This window comes from Emydura macquarii, unplaced genomic scaffold (assembly GCF_026122565.2).
Source record: "Emydura macquarii macquarii isolate MOO-44397 ecotype Brisbane River unplaced genomic scaffold, CSIRO-AGI_Emac_v2 contig_1483, whole genome shotgun sequence".
Taxonomy (NCBI): Eukaryota; Metazoa; Chordata; order Testudines; family Chelidae; genus Emydura; species Emydura macquarii.
The window spans coordinates 3,783,049-3,807,726 of NW_027131620.1; the positions used below are offsets into that span (position 1 = coordinate 3,783,049).

Genomic DNA, 24,678 nt, shown 5'->3' on the forward strand with positions numbered 1-24,678 from the left:
ACTATGGCAGCACCTGTGGCCGGGAGAAGGGCTTGCTGGGAGGACAGGGCCGGGGGGGTGTATTTTCCAATACGAAGCCAGTGAGGGGGTTATAAAGGCAAGGAAGCTGGTCTGTGGGCTGCATGGGGAGCAGGTGCAGCACATTAGCAACCCCGGATTTCCGACTCTTCGGAAGTAACGGCAAATCAGGCCTGGCTGTCAGTGGCCAGCCTTTCCTGCTAGCATCCAGGCCTGACAAGGCCAGAGGCACTTAAACGCACAGTGATACCCGACGGGGCCGCAGCTACTGAGGAGGAACCACGCGCCTGGGCGGCGGGAGCTCGGACCGCCAACCCCAGCTCCGTTAGGAAGCCGTGCGCCCGCTGCATTCCCAGGGCCGCGCTACCCCCGCTCTGTTGCGCTCGTTTTGGACCACAACTGCTTACGCCAACATGCTGCCCATGACGTTTGCCCACACAATGCTACCACGGGGAAAGCTTGCTTTGACACCAGTTTTCCAGCCAGCCAGACACACATAGGGTCTGATTCACTAGTTTGCTACACCAGTTTTATGCCAGTGTGAATCCACTGGGCCAGTCCTCACATACTGTGAACTGGAGTAGTCCCACTGACTTCAAAGGCGCTACTGTTTGCCTGTTTACATGGCCCATTGTCTCCACAGAGCCAGGCGGGTGTAATGGAGCGGTCAGTCGGTCCCCTGGAGTTCTTTGATGAAATTCCACCCACTCCCATCTATCCCCAGACAATTCAGGGATAAAGGAGGTTTCCTGAAATTATAATGGAGCCCAAAAGATCCTGCCCATTTCCTCTTCCAAATCCTGAAGACACACAAATCAGAGCATTTTCAAAAATGCCCGTGTGTCTCTGAATACGTGATCACTTTCACAGCTCCGAGTACCTGCACACATGTGGGATCCGAACAGATGTGCGGGTGCACCCAGGTGTGAATTTACATACAGCATGTGTCTGTGTGCATGCACTGGTAACATGAGTACATGCACAAGGGCGTATTTGTATGTGTGGGTGAATAAACATGTATGTGCGAGCAGGCCAGCATCTGCACGTGCACGACTATGGTGAGAGAGGAAACTAATTGTGCTGCTTGGTTGCTAAGAAGCTTGGGCAATTTTATTTGTAACATTTTCCTTTGCATGGGAGGGGGGGAAATGATTCCTGCTGTAAGAATAAAACATCAATAATAGAGACCCACATGCTCATCTAGCCACATTGATCCTACAAAGCAAAACTAAGAGCATTGCCAGTCTCTCTCGTTTAGACTACAATGAACAGTCAGGATTGAGAGAAGCCACACAAAGCAGCTAATTTCTAAGGAGACCGTATGCACTGTAGGAATGAAAGGGTTCAAGAAAAACATCTCACCACTGTGTGCTAACATCTAGAGCTGGGATTTCTGGGGGGAGATCCCTAACTGAAATAGAAAAATCAATCCTTATGCAACAGGAAGCTAAAATCCAAGAGACCACCACCCACGCAAATTATATTTTGTATCAAAATAAACCTACCCAAGGTGTAGTGGGATCCCGTTTAGCAATGGAAAATTAAGAGACGAATCTCAAACATTTCCTCGGCGTGAGAGCGATCAGACTGTGGAATGGTCTCCCAAGGGACATGGTGAAAACGCCATCACCTGAGACATGTTAATTGGCTTTAAGAAACCTTTCGGGAACACACTGTGGAAAGCAATCTTACACTGGCCCCCAAGGGAGGAGGTAAATGACCCAGCAAGCTTCCTCTCAGCTCTACGGGGTGTGGGTCTCCAAAAAGGGATTGCCCGCCTTGCATTTACAAAAAGCAGGCAGTTTTCAGAAACAAAGCAAAGCTCTCTCAATTAATTACGACACAAACCAGCTAAAAGAATAAGGGAAAATGGAACGGGAAACTGACCTGGTCTAAGAATGGGCTTCCTAAATGTATCTGCTCTCCATAGGCCATGAAGGTTCTGATGACGCCCTGGATTGTGAGTGCAGATGGCACGTGGCACCAGAGCCCTCGACATGGAATTATTGCTCTGTAAACTACTGCAGCAATTCTCTTGGGATTACGACGTCTTCTTTTAATACAACAAATGGAGCTGAGTCTTTCATGGAAATGCAACTGCATGGTGGAACTAGGTGCTCGGAGGCCATGTAGGTACTTAGATGGAGAGCTAAGTCAAATCAATGCAGCGATCTAGGCACAGAGGCCACCCCTTTGCAGGGAGAAGCCAGTCAGAAGTAAATATCAAGAGCCTTAGTAAGGGAATGAGAGGCTGCCAGAGGCCGCCAGGACCGTCCTGAAGAAGTGCAACGGTTCAGCGGTAAAGGGCCGTTTTATCATTCTGATGTCAGTTCAGTGGAATGTGACTTTGATATCACAGATGGGAAGGGACCTTTTCTCAAAGGAAATCTGAGGTGTAAATGCTGACCTCATCCACGGGTTATGAAACATTATAAAATGGCCTTCCTCATTGGTGGCTGAATGTTTCAAGCCAGGGTGACATGTTACCCGCCGCCCTCAGAAACCCAAGAGCCAATTGACAGGAGTTTGGGCTTTTTCCCTTTTAAAAACAAAATTGTGACATAATAGACATGATGCACCCATGGGTGGAATGCTCTTGCTAATATCATTTGCCTTTCTGCACCCTCATTCGGGGGATATTAGATTTGATTTCCAGACCATACCATCTTGGCTGCTTACTTCCTTTGCTGATGGGATCATGATTCATCCCAAGGCCACAGGGACCACGCTGATCATCTCGTCTGACCCTTTTATAGCAGAGGCGGTAGATAATCCACCAGGACCCTTGGTATTATATTGCTTCCCTGGTTAATTACTCTCCCCATTAAAAATGTACGCCTCAGTTCCAGTCTGAAATTGTCTAGCTTCAACTTCCAGCCATTGGATTTTGTTACACCTTTCCCCGCTAGATTGAAGAGCCCATTCGTAGCCAGCAGCTGATCCTGTTGTTACCCTGAGACTGTTGAAGACAGGCAGCTTGTCTGCAGGACTCCCGTTTACTTCGTGTGCTGTGCAATGACATTCACATGTGTGCCCACAATGTCTGTGTTACGCGCATCTAGAACATCTGGTGTGTAAGGAGAAGCTGGCTTCAGCTTGCCCCACAGCAGGATGAGCATCCTTCCCCGTAATACTTGCATCTAGTGTAGCACATAGCACAGAAGGGACTAGCTAAAGAACACAGGGGAGCAGGGCTCTGGCTACGTTAAAGAGCTTTCTTAAGGTCCAGGCCAGAAGCTGAAAAGGGACCAGTTTCCAAAGGTCACTATGCTGCGTCCATCCTCGGGGTATTGGAGGCTCACAGAGGGGCTGAGGCAGCTGCACTCTCCTATTCAAACCCGGTCGGAGGCAAGTCAGAGAGCAGATGGGAGAAAGCCAAAAAGTGAAAGCGCTCTGGATAAAAGCAGCGTGTGGTGCGCCCCGATGGGTTTATGCTCCAGTGGAGAGAGGCAGCAGTTGTATTATCCCAGCGCCCCAGGGCAGTTCTTTAGAAGCCTTCTGCTCCCTTCTCCCAACCAGCCCCCGGGTTTCCGCTCTCTCATTACTCTGCAGCACTTAGTGCTGCTGCACCACAGGAGCTGAAGTCAATGGGTCGCTTAGCAGGGGGCCAGAGTCCATTCTTTCTAGAGCAAGAGGGTTCAAGATCCAAGCAGATCAGCAAGCAACAGAAGGGACCAGCAGCTGAGCCATCCCTGGCTCTGTCTTTGAGGATCTGACTGGACTGGGGCTCATGGGTGGCTATGGAAGAGATGTCCTGTTTTTGCATAGACAAATACTGAGGCCAAGCAGGATGGTCCATGATTCTTGAGCACTACGCTAATAAATACGCACAGCTGGATGCTCGAGAGCAGAGTCACAAAACCAAAAGCATCAACCAATTTCCTCCTACAATGACCCTAAAGGAATGAATTCAAAAAATCAGCCAGGCCTTCATCTCCTTTCTGCACGGACCAGAACGCCCCTTGCCTCGGCTGCCCTGGGGCCCACCTCTCCAAAGCCAGCATTTGCAAAGACATCACGACCCACCTCGGTTCAAACACAAAGAAGCACGCCCGCATCCCCTCCCTTCCCAGACGCGTCTCCCTGCCGGTGCAAATCAGCACAGCTCCACTGACTTCAACGGAGCCCCCGCCGCTCGACGCCAACGGAGAACGGGGCCCTGACGCTGCAGGGTCGCGAGGCCCAGCCTTCCCCAGTTGCACCGGGTCGGCTCCGTGTGTCGGAGACGCGGGAGAGGGATGGTCGCCCTTGATGCAGCCTCAGAGTGCCCCTTCTGCCCTCATGCCTCTGCCGCACCTGACTGACTCCTCTGATTGTAGCTTCAGCCCTCCTGCCAGTATGCAGCACTCGCATATTCCCTCAGCTTGTTCTGCACGCTGGGCAGCTACCCATCCAACCAGCAACGCCTGGAGGAGGATTAAGACCCTGGCATTCTTTATACACAGCACTCTCCCGCTGGCAGCAGAGCCAAAGCCTTAAGCTCCCCTTCCCCCCCCCCATGTCATTGTCCTTAGATAATCCCCTCTTCTATCCCCCACTTCCCAATCCCCTCACTGAGCGCATTCATTCACATGGCCAGCCAGGGACCCAGACGGGCAGAATGTAAATGACTTTGAAAAGGGCTTAACCCGCTGCCACTAGATCTAAATATCTGCCTGTCATTTCCTCCCCTCGCCCCTTCTAATCCTGTGTCAAGTGGAGATTTCCACGGGTTTGAATGCATGGAGGTGAAAGAGTTCTTCAAAGGGGGCCGTGTTCTGTGCACCCGTCACGCACCTACGGAGCAGCTCCCAAAAGGAGGCAAACGTGCAGGAACTTTCCCGTGGAAACACAAACCGATAAATAACACTGAGGGGGGGGCGTGGAAATCCTGTGTGTCACCAGCTGCCTGCTCTGTTTGGAAAGCAGAACTCATCTGAGAACTGGCAAAGTAAAGCTAGCCGCAGGGCTAAAACACGGGCGATCCAAGTTCTGTTCTTGGCTCAGCCCCAGACTTCCTGAGCGCTCCTGGGTAAGTCACTTAACATCTCCCTGCCTGCGTTACTCTGCTCGTTTTACTCCCCTCTGATGCGGTGAGTAGAGCTGAATTAGTAACACTTGGGCTGAACAGTTTTCGGTTAGAAAAATGCAGTTCCTTCCGAATCGAAGGGCTTTGCTAAATCAGGTGGATTTCACCAAAATTTAATGTCAGAGAACAAACAGAAGGGGAGGGGGTGGAGGAGGTGAGTTTGAATAGGTCAGAACGTCCCATTCTGACATTTTCAGAACAATACTTTTTAATTTTCCCTTTCAAAATGCCTCTTCGGTTCCTATTTTTAACGGGATCTACCCGGGGACAACTCCCGTCAATTTTGCTTTCGTGGAGAATTTCAGAATGTGTCGGTTTGGTTCCCAATCGGAATGAAAACAAATTTTGAAATTGCAAAATCCTCCCAGAGAGGGAATTTCTGTCCTCCCCCCACCTCTCATTGGGAGGCTTCCCTGGTTAGGGCTCCAAGGCGCTGGCACCCCGGCACCCGGGGAGTGGATCGGCGTAGACCTGCACCACCCCAGCGGGAGACCTTCTCGTTGCAGCACAACGCCTATCCTGGCACGGTGACAGAGCATCCTTCCTCCCTCACCTGCCTCTACGCTGGAGCAATCCTTGCGCTCAGACGAATACTAAAAGGGACCAGAAGAGGATCCCTCTGCCCTTCCCCCTCTCACAGCCCTGAGCAGGGGCTCAGCCATTAGGGCCTTCAGAGCAGTGTGAGATGCTGGGATGGCAGGCACGACAGAAACGCAGAGGATTAATCATTATTTTCAGTCACTGTGAGCAGGACTGTGGCTCCTTTACTTAGCCGGCACGTTTGCAAAAACAAAGAGAGAGAAAGGCAGGAGAAGACTTTAATCTTCTCAGCTTCCTGCCCCCCACCCAGCCTGTATCAACGGCCCTCCTCATCTCACCGATGACCCAGAACATTTCTTTACATCAGAATACAGAACATTTCTCATCTCCACAGCACCGGGTCAAGTCTTGGACCCCCGTGCAGAGCCTGAGGCTGTCTCTACGCTTGGAACACTTTGCCGGGATGGGAACGCTGGCAGACCGCACCGGCAAAGAGCTCCTGGCGCAGACGCAGCTATGCTGTGCTTTTACTGGCATAGCTAATTCCATCCTCCTAGCCCCAAGTGAAGCGAGCTCAGAAGCAGAGCTTAGCCAGCAGAACTGTGTCTACATGAGTGAGTTCTGCCGGTCAGGGGGTCACCGACACAGCTATGCCAGCAAAAGTCTGTAATGTGTAGACACAGCCTGTCAGTGAGCCGCACCCCAGAGGATTTCTGCTGGGTTCAGAGGTATGTAACCTTTCTCCTCCACCAACCCAGTGCCTTGGGACATCTACATCCCCTCTGCTCCCCCACACCCAGGCTGGTCATGGATACCTTGCCACGCCTGGGCCGCTCCCATTCTCACCCCAAATCCCTCTCCCCACAGCCTTCTCCACAGCAGTCACAGAGCACAAGTGCTCCACTCACACATGGCAGGGGGAAAGGGGGGCAGCCCTCCTGACTCCCCCCTCCCCCCCCAGACCTTTTACAGCCTGGCCACACGCTCCGCTTTAGGGGTCTCCTACATATCCAGGATCCTCCCTCAGCTCCCCTCACCCTTGTGAGGCCGGCAAGTATCATTAGCTCCACTTCACGGATGAAGTGAGGTGTCCAAGGCCACAGAGGGAATTCCTGTCCGAGATGGAGGGGTAGCTCGGGGTGCTGGTCTCCCGTGCATCTCCCCTTACTCACACAGTTTACACTTTCCTCCACCTAGTCTAATCTTCCTATACAATCTCACTATCCTGCCTTACCCCTCTTAAAACGCTGTTTGGCTTCAGCTATGGAGAGTGGACGCATCTTTCAAGCCTTCCTGTTTCCCACCATGCCTCATTTCCCACAAAATAACCATCATGATGTTCCTTCACTGCAGCCTTCCTCAGAGCAGGGGATCTCCCCTCGCTTTAGGGGGTTCTTACCATCTCTAAACTTCTCTGCGGGGGTCAGTCAACTAACCATTTGCCTACAATGAGACTTGGCAATAAAAAAAAAAATCTTGTAAATTATTCTCTTTGATTTACTGTCCTTTTGTAATCATGCTACAACTTAGCACGTATAGAGCTGCTTCAGGCCAAAGATTGCAAAACACTTGACTAACATTAATTAAATATCTCAATACACTTGGGAAGCAGCGAGATTAAGTGATTTTCCTAGGGTCTCTCAGCAATTCAGGAGCGGAGGGAGGGGGGAATAGAACCCAGGAGTCCTGACTTTCAGGCCCGCGCTCTGGGTGATAGAACTAATTCCCCTTTAACAGCTGCAAACATACCCCAGGGGTAGATCTGAGCGAATAACTGATTTTTCAGTTTGGGACTGAACTGAAAAATCTGAAAAAATTCACTTAGGTTGAACAACATGTTTCGTTTCACCCAAAATTGAGTTTTGTTTTTGGTTTCAGATAATTTCTGGGTGTCTTTCTTTTCTTTTCTTTAAATGTAGCTAAGTTTTGAAACAAGCTGCTGTTTTGAAAGAAAAAAGTCAAAAGGTTTAATTTCAAAATGGCAAAATGAATTTTTGACAAACAAAATAAACTTCCAACTTTTTTTTTGGATGAAATTATAGATCACATTCGATCCAAATGCATCAGTAGTTTTGGTGACCTGAAAAATGCCTTTTTCAGCCAATTTACTATTCTCAAAAAAAATTCACCCAGTTCTACCCGAGAGTCCTGACTTCCAGTCCTCATCTGCCCCTCCACCCCTGCCTACTCACCAGACAACACTCCCTTCTTCACAGTAGGTTGAATTGAATTTCTGGAGAGCACTGGTTCTCGTACACTCTTGCTGCATTTCCCCGACTAGGCCAACCTGCCATACTTAATAGCAGTAAGTGTCAAACCATGAAGAGAAAGGGTTATTATATATCAACCTGGTTCACTCGTTCCTCTAGCATTTCAGCCTTCCCCAGTAATGACTAGAGGTGAGCATGTACATTTTACTAAATGGGAAATGACTGTCTAGGAAGGAGTACTGCAGAAAGGGATCTGGGGGTCATAGCGGACCACAAGCTAAATATGAGTCAACAGTGTCACACTGTTGCAAAAAAGCAAACAGCATTCTGGGATGCATTAGCAGGAGTGTGGTAAGCAAGACGCGAGAAGCAATTCTTCCGCCCTACTCTGCGCTGATCAGGCTTCAGCTGGAGTACTGTGTCCAGTTCTGGGCACCACGTTTCAAGAAGGATGTGGACAAATTGGAGAAAGTCCAGAGAAAAGCAACAGAAATGATGAAAGGTCTAAAAAACATGACCTGCGAGGGAAGATTGAAAAAACTGGGTTTGTTTAGTCTGGAGAAGAGAAGGCTGAGAGGGGACATAACAGCTTTCAAGGAGGAAGGAGAAAAATGGTTCTCTTTAATCTCCGAGGATAGGACAAGAAGCAATGGGCTTAAATTGCAGCAAGGGGGGTATAGGCTGGACATTAGGGAAAACTTCCTACCTGTCAGGGTAGTTGGGCAGTGGATTAAATTGCCCAGGGAGGTTATGGAATCTCTGTCACTGGAGATTCAGAGCAGGTGAGACAAACACCTGTCAGAGATGGTCTACATAATACTTAGTTCTGCCTTGAGTGCAGGGGACTGGACTAGATGACCTTTGGAGGCTCCTTCCAGTGCTATGATCCTATGATTTTATGTCCTAAATCTTTCTAGGAGTTACTATTTTGTCCCCAGATGTCACCTGGCCGGCCCCTCGCCCTCCCCCATCCCCTCATGGCATGCCCCATTGCCCCCCGGGGGCCCCACCCATATGTCTGGTGCTGGCTCCACAAAAAGTTAATCCGGCCCTACCTGTAGCAGCTGTTGCTTCCTGTGCTGGGTGATAGGGACATCGAGATGGCCTTTAAATACTCAGCCTAGAAGGAGTATTTTAAACTGTTATGCGCACCTCAGTCTGGGTTCAGAATGGGTGACTGTCCAGCTAGGGAAGGCTGGGAGTTGCCATCCAGAACAGCACAGGAAGAGGGAGTTCACTAGACTGACTCAAAATACACAGTGGCTTTAATTTCACCCCCCTCCCCTAGTCACTTAACACTAGCGAGGTCTTGCTGAAAACTCGGTGTTACATGAGCGCACTGCAACAAATAGCTACTGCTGGGCGAGGGAGGAAAGGAAAATGCAGGATTTCTGAATTCTCCACAGGAGATCCCACGCTCAGGCTGACATTTCAGTCCAGGACCTGAAAACGCAGAATGAGGCAGACAAACAGCGGCAGCGTCTCCGGGTATGGATTGCCCAGTGTTTTGCGTCAGACGCAGTTTGATCATGACCTGCTGCTGTAAGTGTGCGTGAAAGAGGCTCGATGTGTCAGTTTTGCTGACCCACTTGCAGATGTTATCAACCTCCCCTTGAGAGAGAAATTTCGGGCAGACAAATTCATGCCAAAAGTATACAAATTAGGAGCACGATTCCCATCATTTGGCAAAGAGGAAGGATTGCTCAGTGGTTAAACCACTAGCCTAGAACCTAAGGGATGCCTACACTGCAATAAAACACCTGCGACTGGCCCGTGTTAGCTGATTCGGGCTCGACTATAAAATTGCAGTGTAGACGGCCAGGCTCAGGCTGGAGCCAGCTTCTGGGACCCTGCATTTTGACACAGGCTAGCCACAGGTGTCTTATTGTAGTGTAGACATATCATGAGAATCCCAAGTTCAGTTTCCTGCTGTGTTGCAGATTTCCTACGTGACCTCGGACAAATCATTTAGCTTCTGTGGGTCTCAGGTCCCCAGCTATAAAGTGGGATAATTGTACTGCCCTACCGCACCGGGGTGTTGTGAGGATAAATACTTGAAAGATTTGAGATGCTCAGATAATATGAGTAGTAGGAGTCAGATAAGGCCAAAATAAAAATGGGAGTTCTCTACAGAGAGATCCAGCTCTCCTTATGCAGATCAAGAAGAGTTAGAATGTCAGCACACAAATTAGAGAGGTGAATTTTGCCCCAGGAAAATAAGCTCCATTTAAAATTTGTGAGTGATTTAGTTGTTCATGAAAAAGAAGGGCTAATCCCCAGAGAAAGGCAGACAAATCCCACCTGAACTGCAGCCCTGCTATTCCATCCCCAGTGCATCTTGGTCCTGACCTGCAACACTCCTGCTATTCAAATTCTTCCCTTTAACTCCAGAGATAAGCCGTTTGATGCATCCGTTTCCTCTCTCAATTGCCAATCCTTCTCAACCATGCCAGACTGCATGGTGATTTACAGATTGGGACAAATGTCAATAGGGGGCCTAAAGATGGGGCCAACAAAACTTATTTCGGTTGTGATCTAAGCAAAAAATCTCAAAAAAGCCCAAAACAAATAATCGAAACTCATATGAAACACAAAGGCACAGCTTTTGCATCTACTTTGTATTCACACTCACTATGGTGGTGCACAGTGAAAAGTGGATGTGCAATTTAAGAAACACACAAATGTCACTGGCCTCTTGTACACACAATTCTGGAGAATCTGGCCCCCCAAAATGTTGATCTTCCTTGGAGAGGAAGGATAGTCCAGATGGTCTCGGCTAGGCTGTGGAAAAGTTGGGTTCTGTTTCTGCTTGGCCACAAACATCCTCTATGACAAATCACTTAGTCACTCAGTGCCTCAATTCCCCCATCTGTAAAATGGGGATAATAGCACTTTTATCTCTCCGGAGCGCTGGGAGAACTAAAGATTGTGATGTACACAGATAATATGGTGATGGGGGTCACATACATACTTACAATAGATATACATGGGCCGAAATGCTAAACTTCATACAATGCCTTAGAAAAGTGCACTTTATGATGAATAAAAGCTGTCATTTTGCTGCATTTCCAACTTCCCCATGGGAAAGAGACATTTTGCACCTAATGGTCCAAAAAATTTGCAATCAAGAAAATGGATTTGTGGTCGAGATTAACTAGAGGCCGGTTGCATTTCCTTCATTGCTTGCAACAGGGAAAGAAAAAAAAAGAAAAAATCAAGGCTCTTCTGGTTCATCCTTAAGAAAGGTGAATAAATCACTACACAGTCACTGAGATGGGTCCCCAGAGGAAGTGCCTGGCCTTTCACCTGGTGAACCACGAAGTAAAATCAGCCTTCATGTTATTTTACATTCCACCTTCAGCTGATCTTAAAATACTGTAAGGGTCGGAGAATTCAACCTGACTCTTTGGGAAAGATTCACGGGCATGTGGCAGTCCTGAGAAGAGGGGCTCGTAGCGCATCAGGTCATTGACCTTCAAATTATTACATGGCCTTCCCAGCCCTAGCGTCAGTGCAACATATGGTCCATATTCTACCCTCCATTGTTTCCCCAAGAGCCCCACTGACTTCAGTGGGGTTACATGTCTTTAAAGGGAAGGCTTGACACCAATGAGCCAATTCATCCCTATTGTTAGTGGAGTTACACTGTGAACAAATGTGGCCCACTGAGCATGTGTCAGAGCTGTGGACTATGCTAATCCCAATATTTCATACCGTCTTCCTTTAAATCTGTCTCAGTGACTATTTTAAAATTGTAAATATTTTTTATTTTAAAATTAATTTACATTGAGAGGTCAGGCCTCTGCCTTTTCCTGCTATTTTGTCTGAGGGAAAGGAAAGAGAAAAGAAAACAAAAAAAGATAGCTGCTTTATTCTGTTTCCTGCCCCGAATTCCCAGTTTTGTTTTGAAAATTAGGTGACGTGCAAGGAATGACAACAACAAAAAAAAAAGAACAGGAGAGTTTGTATAAGCGTATATACTTGTGTAAATATAAGTGAGTGAGTGCTTGCCCACAGGAGTGCAATCGCCTGAAAGTTGGTGCTAAAATAGATCACCTTGATTAAGCTGTAAATTTTGGAAGATTTCCCACCAGGCCAGAACTGGAAGACACCCAGAGAATATCCGGGCATACCAAGTGGAGACTGGCGCTACCAGGATGAATTGTCACTGTTGGTTATAAGCGACAGGTCCTTTGTTTAATGCGTGTGTGTGGGGGGGAGGGAGATCATATTTCAAACGCCCTGACAATTAGACAGGAAAATTGATGTTTCATTCCACCCATAACAACGCTATAAAGACATCTAGGCACAGAGGGACAAATGCTGTCAGGCACTGAAGAGGGTGGGAGTAGCCAAAGCTCCCCATCTGTCAGGATTTAGCCTAGAGGTCTTGTTCCTTCCTCGATTGAAGTAGGTGCGGATCTATACTTCTGGATCAAAGTCTTTTGAAAGAACAATTGGGCAGTGCGCCTGCGGAGTTCGCCTGGAGTCCTAAATACTTCGCGCTCACAGGGGCCTTTCATCTGGGGCTTTGGAAGCACTTTACAAACATTACTTTGGCTTCACAGCAGCCTGGGAGGGAGGTGAATATTACTGCACCCCTGTGGGTGAGGGGTAAATTGTCTTAGGGCTGCTCAGCGGATGCAGAGACGGGGACAGAGCCCCTACCTCACCTCTCCGGGAGATGCTATCCGCCTGAATCCCAAGAGTCAGACGTGCCCAGACAAAGGTTAGATACAGCTGCCAAATTCCCCGCCGGGCTCTCGCCCCGGGAGGCAAACTTTTAGCAGCTGGAGGGCAGGGCAGCTCCTGGGGATTGCCAGCCTGGATGGGATGGTGGGGAGCGCAGAGCCGGGCGCTGGGCAGAGCCGGTTCTGCATGACAGCAGGTCCCCGCGAGCTGGGCGAGCCCTTTCCACCGAGTCTCTACAATCGCTTCGTTCGTCAGCCTCCTGCTGCGAGGCGACTGACGTCGGGATAAAGGGCAGAGAGCCCCGCTCCGCCCCCGGTTCCTATAGCGCCTCTCCATCGCCCGCTCCCCTTCTCCCGGCCCCAGGGGTCCAGCGGCGCCTCTTGTACAGGCGCCCGAACATCGGAGCCGCCTCTCCCCGCTCCGGCTCCTGCCCGGCGAACGGGCCAGCCACACCTGCCTCCAGCCCACGGCCAGCCCCGCGCCTCCTCCGGCCCCTCGCCAGCCCCCCTTTGCAAAGCAGGGACTGCCTGGAAGGGACCCAGCCGCCCCGGGCCCGCTCCAGCTGCAGCTGGGGCCCCGCAGCCCAGGTGAGGGGGTGCGCCAGGGCGGAGATAAAGGAGGCAGGGAGGGGGAAGAAAGCAGCCCAGGTTGAACGCTGGCGCATCCGGCTGGTGCATGGCGCGGAGAGCCGGGGACGCAGATCCCAGCCGGCGCCCGGGGGCGGAGGAAATCACCCCCCCCCCACCCCCCAGCTCCTAGCAAGCGGCGTGTGTGGGTCGGAGACAAGGGACAGCGGAGCGGGGCAGCCCGGATCCCCCCAGCCAGGCAGAGCCGGCGGCCCCCCGCACCTCCATCCCGCGCGCCCCCCGTTTACCTTCCCTCTCCTTCGGGGCGCCGCAGTTCATGGTCAGCGCCCCATGCCGGCCTCTCGGGGGGCTGCGCCTGGCTCGGAGGTCAGCGAACATCAGACACCCGGGAGCGGGGGAGCCGAGCGCGGGGGGGCGAGGGAAGGACCCGATCCGGATCCGCCTCCTGCCTAGCCCCCCCCCACCCCACACCGTTGTGGGTGTGGACGTGTCTCCAGCCGGGCGCTCTTGCGCTGCCCCTTCCCTGGGAGGGAGGAGGAGGAGGGGGCGGGGGGGTCCCCCACTTCGGTCGCTAATCCGCGGCGTCCCCAGCCCGGTGGCCTCGCCTTTGTGTGGCCCGGGCTGGCGCCTCCCGGCTCGGCTGGCTGGAGGAGGGAGGATGCCCGGCCGCCGGCATCCCAGCAAGGTCACAGCCGCCCCCGGCGCAACAGAGCCCGGCGGCTCCCCCAGCCCACCCGGGCCGCTGCCCCGGGCCGCTCCGGCGGCGGGAGAAGGCCGGCGGCGGGAGGGGAGGAGGGTCTCAGCGCTGCACGGTGCCCGGGCGGAGAGGGGCAGCCGCCCTCCCCGCCTGCGCCCGCACGTCTGTCGCCAGCGGCTTGCAGGCTCTCCCCCCGGGGCGCAGGGGATGGGGGACGCGGTGAGATGTCACCCCCGGGGCGCGGTGCGTCTGGCGGATCCCCCCGGGCGGCTGTGCGCTGCTTTCCTGCCTGCCTGCCTGCCTTCCCTCTCCGGCTCTGCAGGGCGCTGGTAGGTTTCACGCGGCCACATGTGCAGCTGCTGCCGCTGCTTTAATGAGCCTGCTCCCGCCTCGGTTGGCAGCCCCGGCGCGGATCTGGATTGGCGCCGGATGGACAAGGGAAAGCGGCTCCGTTTCCAGCGGCTGAGCCCCTCTCTGCGTTCTGCTGCGTTTCTCTCTCCGCTTGCCGCCGCCCCCCAGGGCGAAGACAGACCGAGCCAAGGGCAGGCTGGGGCTCCCCAGGCATTATTTGACTCCCCTGAAGCAGGGACGAGACACGCCCACCCCCTGTCCGCACCCAATTGCACCTGGACTTGGAGGCAGGCAAGGGGGATGGGCTGACAGGCCCGTCCGCTAATTTGCATATCATTAGGGAAGCCAGAGTGGAAGTGGGCAGTCAGGTAACCGTCAACGAGCGGCTGGCACGGGGGGCGTGCACCAATGACCGTGGGAGAGAGGCAGATGTAAACAGAATATCTCTGCCCCCCGTCCAGCCTGTGTGTGTGTGTGTGTGTGAGACAGAGAGAAAACCAATCACCCGGCTGCCTGGTATAAAACCGCATGGCCGTGCAAACCACTGGCGGTGAATCCTCCGATGGACTGGAAACGAAACCCCCTTGCCTGTCAGAGAGCCCCATTCTCTTAACTGCACCAAGCCTCTATTCTCTCTCCGGAGAGATCCAGAAAAGATGTCCAGGATTTACATACTTCCACGTTTCCGCAGCTCCTTGACAAGGTGAAATGAGCAGTGAATAGTTTCGACTGATCTGTGCAACAAAGGAGTCCTGTAAGCGGCTGGGGGGGGATATTTCACAAATGCTTCTCTGAGAGGAGAAGCAAGGAGGAAGCAGTCTACACATTTCTGACATGGGGTGTCTGGCTTTTATTGTGTTTTCCTGCCTAGTCCCCATTCAGCTGTGAAGCGGTGATACTGATATAGGCACCTAGCCACTGCCATAAACTGCATCACACTGCCTTTAATAATACTGGTTATAAACCAATCTCAGTATATGGCATGAGAGCCATTCAGATCCATGGGGCCTCGGCTCATGAATGTCGGAGGCACTTTTAACAATGGGATGAGCCCCCCCAGGTGCTTTCCAGAATGTTGCACATAACGATTAATAAACGTGAGGCCATATTAATATTAGCCCGAGGTGTGAAACCTGCCAAAAACTGAACCCCGTCACTCACAACTCGCTCCAGCCCAGGATCAGCAACCAGCCCCAAACCGGCCCCCAGCCAGCCCCAATGATAAATGTCCTGTGTGGAGACCTGCCCACCTCAACCCTGAGACGGGCTGAGGCTACTGAGACACAAGCACCATTCTGGCAAAGGTTGACCAGCTGTTCCACACCACAGCCCTAGACTGAGGCCAGCAAGTAACACCACATGGCCAGGGCAACGACCTCAACCCTGTCAGTAGCCTGGTGCCGTGTATTCAGCCATGCCACAACCCTAGCTTGGAGACACAAACCAACCTCCACTATAACCCAGCCCTATGGGCCCCAACCCTAACTCCGGCACTAGACAACTCCAGTCACTAGACAACACTGCTTTACCAATTCCAGACCTTACCGGGAAGAGCATAAGAACAGTATGAGTCAGGAATTCCTTCTTGCATAGAGGAAAGACAATAATTAAACACTAGCTTTCCTCCTGCCTCAGCCCTTGATGCAATCTTGAAAGGAGGAAGACGAGATAAAAAGATTTCTGCCGGAAGTTATTTGTATAAGGAGAAAAATGCAGGAACAGAAGTGGATAATTTCACTGTTACTTCACTCACACATTCATTAATGGAAACCTCTCATCAGCCAGGAAAATCAGAGCACATGATGGGAATAAATCAAAAAGGCCATTAAATATATCTAGCATCTAAAGGATATTATTAACCTTCACCATCACCATTCAATTCAATACTATGCCAAGGTCCATCAGTGCTAATGATTCAGCCACATTAAATGTCTCTCATTTTTATTCCTCTGTACTTAAATAGGTGCGGGAGGGGGTCCTCTGAGAAGCAACAAATCCTGCTGTGTCCCAGTTTATGGTCAGGTCCCACATCCCCCTCGGGGTGCCCTCCTGCCTAACTTATTATCCCCTTCCTCACCTCTGTGGGAGGTTGCACAGCCTCTGGTGACTGTCCCTAAAGCAGGAAAATGACTAACCGTTTCTGAGACACCTGATAGATATTTTCTTAGCTGCCCTAAGGATCTTTCCCCAGGACATTAAGGGAACCTGAGAATATGGAAGATTTTATATTTAGAGGTATTTTCAGGGTTTACTTTTTTTTCCTAATTAGACTATTGTCTCTCATAGTTATTTTCACCTCAACTTACAATTATTTTCACCTCACCCCCAAGATCCCACCCTCTCCTCAAACCCAGAATGGTATTTTATCATTGTTTCCTAGAAACTGAATTTTAAATTTGCAGCTGATGCTGGAAATGCTTACACATAAATCCAATCGGGGCGCTTAAACAATGCCATGTGACTTATCTAACACACCATGACTAATAAACACAGCTCAGATTTCCAGGCTTGATGCTTACTCTATAGGAGTTTTTTTTTAAATTCCCAAAGAAATGTTTTGAATATATCCCAATAAGAAAACTATTCCAAGGAGTTGAACTCTGCTCGTAGATATTTTAGGAGCAGAAAAAGCTGTTAAATTCACTGGAGAATTTAGTCCTCACCAAAATATTCTCTTAGTTTTACAAATATTCTCAACAGTGAGAATATTACCTGGAAAAAGTCAGAAAGCTGCATTTAAAACCAGAAATATAGACTCACCATGCTTACAGGACTAGGAAAGTTCATCTTTAACTCCAGCTTATCACTGTAGAGGTGTCAGTTTACAGGCCTATGAAAAATTAATCAGGATTACGTAAAGGCAGCAAAACCAAATAATAATAAACAATCCAATTTCATATAAATGAGTACTGGTCTCAGTAAAAGGATCTTATCAGCTTTCAGGTTTCAAAAGGGTGACCCCTGATAGCCATGGCTTTGGCAAAGGGGCAAGGTATTTTTGTCAAGCACAAGGATCCAAAGAGTCTATTTTTATCCGGGCTGATACTCTGGACATATTCATGCTTCTTCGTTCTCCTCCCAGCCTCCCAGCTTAGTCCAGTTAATTATACTGCTGGCTTCGTTCTCCTTGCTTTCATTATCCTCAGGCACCAATGTCAGCTGCAGTGCAAAGACGGAGGTGAAACCATTGTAGTGGCTTAATGGAAGGGTTTTGTAATGTGCTCTGCCTTGATGATCTATCCCCGCTGTCTGTTCCTTTGGGAGCTCCATCCCAGGCATCTATCCATGTCTTAATTAATTAATTACTGAGTATTCCACCCATTCTGAGAGGTTCTGATCTATTCCGCGGAGGGCTTGTGTTATTATTTATTATTCATATTGGTGTAGTACCTAGGAGGCCTCGTCGTGAATCAGGACCCCATTGCACTAGACACTGGACACACACACACAACACAAAGACAGTCTCTGCTCTACAGAGCGTGCTGTCGAAGTGTGCGCCCAACTCTTCTTGTCTTCAGTGCGAGTGCAGAGAGCTCGTCACCTTGCAGAGGATGCTCGGCACCCTGTGGGGTTCGTTAGCCGAGAAGGGAAGAGGTACCTGGAAAACCCAGATGGCTGAAGACATCTGGCCTTGAACCTCCTGTCTAGCCACTCGTACCACCTCCTACTGCCCCAGGTGCACGGCATCTAGGTACTACAAAAACCTTACCACACACAACCGCACATCCCGGATGAGACCCTGAGAACCAGGGCTAGGATGTGAGAGAACTTCATGCCACCAGTAAAGAGTCCAGCAAATCTGCAAGCCTCAGCGGAGGGTGAGCGCATGGCCGGCTGGTCCATTTTAAGTACTGGGGAGGGCTGGAGAGCCGGAAGCTTGCTCGCTTTGGCAACCACTTATGCAAGTGAGTTCCACCTAAGGCAATGGGGCTACTCATGTGAGTACACGCTCCACAATTTGCCCTTGAAATGGCATCGTATAACTCTGTGAAGTACGAGGCCAGAATCGGCCAGCCTCACTCTCAGTGACTGGTCCTTCACTCTGCAAGCTGGCCCGCTGAGCTCAGTGGGACTATGTGCTTATTTAGATACTACACAGCACAGGTAAGGCCCTACACAGTTACCTGAGAAGGCTTTCTAGGCCCCTACCTGCTAACCTTCATGAGAACTGTGGTAGTTGCATAGGTAGGTACGGCCTGAAGTTCTCACTCCATTGCAGGACTGTGATTCGAGCGCTCGCTTGGTATCTGGAATTGCGTATGGCATTTGATTTATTATTCACACTGCTTGATTATAAAAAGGCCGAAGACAGCTTGAATTGATTTGCTGTGTGCTGATTACAACTGCATGGTGTTACGTGATCTGATAAGTGATAGGTCCTGAATTGTGAACTCCGCCCCATCAGCTTGCTATATTACATCCCCAAAAACCCCCACACTAAAAGAACATTATTAAGGTTGCAAACCCCAGCACTCAAAAATTAGGAAATGCCAGACTTAAGGCTGCCGGTGTAACCTTAATTCGGCCCCCTTGTGCAGATGCTTTTATGATGCAGTCTTTTATTACATGGTCACATACTGTTTTCACCACAGGACCCCTGCCTCATTCGGTGCACAGATAGGACCTGCTCTGGGGATGAGTCAGGATTGTAGAGTAAAGGAGAGCATTAGCTGGAGAGCTCTCTCAGTAGTTGCAGACCTGCATATTATTCTATCTGCAACCACCAGCGTTCCCTTACACATTCCATATTCCCAATCAGGCTGTTGATTGTTTTGAGTCTATTAATATCCCACTGTACCTGGCATGTGCTCCATGTGCTTTCCAGACAATTAATTTAATCTCACAAAAGTTCTGCTAAGTATTACTACCCCCAGGTGGGCAGGCCTGAGCAACCACCATACCTCTCCGTGCCTCAGTTTCCCCCATCTCTAAAATAGCTGTTACAGGTCTCCTCCTTCATAGGGAGGCTCTGAGGGGTAAGCCAAGACTTTCAGAAGTGATTAGTGATGTTGGGTGCCCAACTCGAGACACTTCAGAGGGTCGTTCAGAGAGCAGGAGCTCAGCGCTTTCTCACCATCAGGCCCTTCGAAGTTATCTCATGTTGGGCCCCCAAAATTACTGGTCACTTCTGAAAAATCTTGGCTTCAGTTGGTAAAGTCCTTTGAGATCTGTGATGAACAGGGCTATAGCCAGGCTAAGCATTATCATTAGCACGTTGATGGCAAGGAACAGCTGCCCTTTAGCTTGCTCAGAGCTGCCCCTAAAATGGAGATTAGTCTCAGGAAGCTGTTCGCTGACATTAGTCCAGTTTTACCGTTTCAGAGGATGCAAACTCTTCATTGAAGAAGCTTTAGGAACAGGCCCTGCTAATTGTCCCCAGGGTACTTCGGCCGTGGCAGAGCCAGGTTTTACAATCGAGGGGGTGATGGGTCATTGGTGGTGGACTGGAGCCCGATCCTGCCCCCCGTGCACGCAGCAGTGGTGGCTTCTGACCCACAGGGCTGGGCTCAGCACCTCACTCGGGGCATTTCGACGGGTTGCAATGCACTGCAGCATTCAGGTGTGGCCCGGCTATGATGGCGGGATGGCCGGGCCATTGGGACCTGGCACGTGGGGTCCAAGCACTACACAACCCTCTCCACCATATTGCAATCCTCAGAACAGCAAGCTGGGCATTGCCCCGCAGGCCAGGAGAGCATGGGGCAGGTTCGCTTTCCAGCCCCGTGTGAAAATTTTGTGTCACACAATTCTTTTTGTCAATTGCAGAACATGCTTGAAAAGGTGCCACATGCACACCCGAGGGCCACCGCCGGGGCAGCCACCCTCCATGGCTCTCCTATTAGCTCCGTTACTGGGCTTAGGGGGAGATTTTCAAAGGCTGCAAATTCTCACTGCACGTGAATAGGAATCAGGCAGCTAGCCTGCGGTAGGCAAGTTCTGAGCCTCTGTTTCACATCCCGAAGCAAGCAGATGTGGTAGCTTTATTCCGAGCCCCTCCCGCCCCAAGGATTGCTGCCTGGGGTACTTAATATTTCAGGAAGTATATTTACCTAATGCAGCGTTGATTTCACTAAGTAGGACATCCTGTCTTCAGAGGATTTGGCAGCATTGAGTGATAATCAAGTGAGAATAGTTTTCAAAAGTGTTAATTTAGTAGCTGCTGAGGCAGACGCAAGATGAAAAACGAGCCTTTTTTTTTTTTAAATAGCCCTTTCTCTCACTTCCAGAGCTGAAATCTCAGTCATCATCACACCCAGGCTTATAAAGCAGAGCTCGTTATTTGCAAAGTGCAGGTGCAAATTTTCCCAGCTTTGCTCTGACCCGATTCAGCTTTGCATTACATTCTGGGCAGGACATCACCGCATGCAGCGGGAGCCGCTTCGCCATCATCCTTTCCCCGCAGGAGTCCCAGCCTTATCTTACACCTCCAAGAAGCCACCTGCAGGCTACAGCCATGCTACAAACGAAGGATGCGATTCCCTGGCTTGTGTACACAGACTCCTGGTAGCTCGAGGACAGGTAGCATGAGAATACAGAGCATGGCCATGGTAGCCTGGGAAGTGGCGGCACAGCTGAGCTGGGGCGAGCACTTATCCACCAGCTTCAGGCGGGGTGTGTGCTCGGCCCGGCTCAGCCATGCCTCCGCTGACACTGCCTGCGCCACTCTGCTGTTGATAGTCATGCGAGCCACTAGGAGAACGTGCCTAGCTCATAGCAGAGACGCGGCTTTAATGCTGTGCGCAAGTCATGGGGTGTGCGTGAGAGAGACAGAGAGCACATCGATGCTCAAAACACGGCATCGGTGCAGCTGTGCCACTGGAACTCTTTAGCGAAGACGCGCTACGCCGACAGGAGAGAGATCTCCCATCGGTGTAGTTAATCTGCCTGCCCAAGAAGCTCTCCCACCAACATAGCACTGTCTACACAGGGGGTTAGGTCGGTATTACTATGTCTATAGAAGTAGAACTATAACATAGTATATCTATATATATAGGGCTGTAATGTAGACCAGACCACAGAGATACAGGCCTGGGTTTCAAACCTTTAACCATGTATTTATGTGCCTAATTACTCCATAAAATCCCTGTGTGCAGACACACTAGTTAATTGCACACACAAATGACCCAGACTGGCTATTTGGATGAACCACCATGGTAATTACATATGCAAATTAAGTATGTTATTGCTCTTCCAGACCCTTCTCCTCAGGAGCCAATGGCTACTTGCCACTTAACTTCTACGCTCCCACTGAAATCAGTGGAGAGGTGCTGAGCATCGGCAAGGCGTGGCCCACTGGAGGTTTGCCTGTGTGAGGACAGCAGGATTTGGTCCTTGGTAATTCCCCCCCCGAGTCTCCAGGAGCCTGTATGTCTAACACGCCCAAAGCTGGGCTGGGACTAGCCGACCCGAGCCGACCCGATTCAGCTCGCAGGGGTAACAACAGCAGTGAAGATAGCGCACTAGTCTGCTCTGCACTGAGCATGTACCCAGGGTCCACTCTAGGCTTGTTCTACCTGCACTGAAACCCACACTGCTCTGTCCTGTCCTCACTGCTACTATTGCCCTCGCTAGCTGAATCAAGCGGGCTGGGGTAGGCTAGTTCGTGCCCAGTGTTTGCTGTGTAGACATACGCTTGGAACTGTACCCAGGAGATCCTAAAATAACTACCCTGTGACCTACCCCCTGATCTGTGGGGGAGAGAGAGAATGCCTTGTTATCCATTTTCATTGCAGTGCCTGGCACTCTAACGACATTATTTTCTATGCACACGTAGAGTTCTGGGTTTCTCTCTGTCCCATAAAGTACGAGCCTGGTTCGGAAGCCCCGAGGAAAGGACCAGGTTACAGCCCCTCCACTGTTTGCAACGGACCTGGCAAAAGATGTTAAGAAATGCAGCACGGAGGGCAACAGAGATTCTGTGGGACAGGCTGGCTTTGCCGGGCAAGGCGTCCTCACTTGCTGTCTCCACAGAGACACTGGGCTCCTCATCAGGCTGCTTGCCCAGCCCACCAGCCTGCGACACTGGAGGATTTGTCAAAAACAAGAAATCAATCACAGATGGAAACAGACCAGGCATTGTGCACAGGAGTGATGGAATCACCGACTGGCCCCTGCTCTGAAAGGACTGGAATAGAACAGCGTGGGCAGAGGCCAGATGAATGCAACCCTGCTTAGCTCACCCCAGCTTCCTTGTCATGTATTTCGGTTGTCTAGGGAGAGGAGGGCGACCCAGTGGCCCCTTCTCTGTTGTTAATGCTGAAAATAGCCCAGCTCCATGGAAAAAGAAAGGCCTGTGCCAATCCGGTCCTGTCCTCTGTGGCATTTGATTTTTCAGAGGAGGGCTTGTGTGATAAAGGGGGCATTGGAAATGACATTGTGTTAATTTCCATCTGGTGTGAGCAGCCTGAATAGAACTCTCAGCCACACGCCCGAAGTTCAAGAGCCTGGCTCCCAGCTGCCTTCAGCGTTAATAGCTGCCCACGGGGATGAGGGATACCAACACACAGGCGATGCCCCATTTCAGTCCAAGCAGACGGCTGCTTTGGATGCTGGGATCTGCTCTCCCTGTGGGCCATGTGTTAAAGAGGCAGACAGATGCTTTTTTCAAGAGGAGAGCATTGCCAAGCAGTGCCTTTAATCTCCATGGGCTGGGCCCTCTCTCTCTAAAAGGTTACAGTCTGTCACATTTTTGGCTGTCCCTTATGCTCCTGGCAAGTAACCAACATGACTCCTTGGGCAGGCCGAGTTTGGATACCCTTACTATCTGCAAGTTCCCTATGCCATTGGCATGCTCAGCTGTTAGCTGCATTCGTACTGTATACAACAGCTGTCCATCTGTAAGAGAGTTACTGTGCCAGCCCCGAGGCTTGGGTCTCATGTGCACCAGGCATGGTAGGGGACAGAGAAAGATGCTCCGGAGGCAGCAGTGAGGTGGGGGAAATGGAGCGTGCTGCAAAGGAATGAGAAGGAGGGACTGCGGCCCTGATGCTGGAGCAGAGGCAGACCCCTTGAGATCCATGCAGATCTGTGGGGTTTGGCTCCTGAACTTCAGAGACGCAAACCCCACGCCCCTGCTGGCACAATTCACACGGTGTTTCTCCGGATGTGTCCTATGGGGTTTTCAGGAAGACATCCTCACCGCTAGGGCTGCAGAGCTCGACGGCTGCAACGTTCAGGAACGTGAGGAACCGGCCAGATGGGAGAGACTCAAGATGCAGAGAAACAGACTCTCAAAGGGAATGGAGGAAGCTAGGAACTGAAAAAAACGCGGGGCTGAATTGTTTTCTGGTTTGGCTTCAGGATATCGAAATTGATCATTTCCTGAGCTGCAGAGGCTGGAAGAGTTGCTACTGAAGGGATGTGTCAGCCAGGGGAGTTTATGGAAAGTGCCCAAACCGTGGTTTATTTCACAGTACATTATCTTGGCCTGGAATGCCAACTGTAACTGAACTATTTTTACTTTCACATCTTTCCCCAATGATTAAAGTTTATGTTTTAGACGCAGGACTGCGTGAGGACATTTGCTTTTATTAACAGAGGATACAGATGTTGTACAAGAAAATCCTCAATTGAAGAGAAATAACTCGCCCATCTATCTGTATTCATTGAGAAACGGAATAAAAAGCAATCTCCTTCCAGTGACAGCGCTTGCGTTGCTGGCATTATGGGGATGTTATGGTCTTTATTCTTCAGAGGTTTTTCTAACACAGCCACAAAAATTCGCTTCACAGAGAAAAAAAGATGGTACGCAAACACACAGGAGCAACGGTTTTTGTATTGTAACATTGCATTTAAACTCACCAGCGTGGGGAGGTCAGAGTGTTGTTAAATAAAAACTGCTGGATTGTTCACATCCAGAAGGCTGCTGCTTTAGACAGGCAGCCACTCTGTGTGGTAATTTCGAAGAGTTTGGGAGATTTTACCTGCATTCCCCTGGCGATTGCCGCAGAGCGCAGTGACCAGGCCAAGCACTTCGAATGCTTTCAGGCAAGTCTATGCATCAGCCTGACGCTCTAAGGACGTTGCAGAGAGGATCCAATACCACAATGATGAGCACAGAATAAGCACCTACGCAGTACGGAAGCTCAAGTTCGGTTATGGTCTGTGACACCACACTTAAAGCGTCACTGGTGCACTTCAGGCGGGGGCCGATGTGGCCAGGTTCATAAGTAAAATGGAAATGGCAGTATACATTTTCTGGACTGGAGAAGAAACGTCAGGCCTAGGGCTGGTAGCATGTGCTAGACCGACAGCCTTGAAGAGCGACTTCCTTCGCTGAACCGCAGGAGAGGTGCAGCCTGGGCTGCGGCAGTGCAGCCTTCCCGCCTCCCACCCCATCTATCTGCTTTCAAGCTGAGGTGGAAGGGTCACTCCTCAGAGGGAAACAGATCAGCTAGGGCCCATCTGATCCTGAGTTTCAGTGCTCATCTGACACTGCCAGCAGGACGGATGCCGAGTGCCAATCGTGGTGGTGGTTTTTGGGAGGTGCCGTTCTGGTTTTTTTAACAGCACTTT

At 50.6% G+C, this 24,678-nt stretch overlaps 1 protein-coding gene across 1 annotated transcript in view; it reads right to left on the minus strand.

The window, feature by feature from the left end:
* The window catches only part of SAMD10 (sterile alpha motif domain containing 10), a 32,142-nt gene extending 17,847 nt beyond the window's left edge, over window positions 1-14,295 (minus strand). Inside the window, exon 1 of the mRNA XM_067554075.1 lies at window positions 13,403-14,295. Coding sequence (XP_067410176.1) covers window positions 13,403-13,493 — 91 coding nt within the window. The 5' untranslated portion in view covers window positions 13,494-14,295. The remainder of the gene's footprint in view (window positions 1-13,402) is intronic.
* Window positions 14,296-24,678: the final 10,383 nt, after the last annotated feature.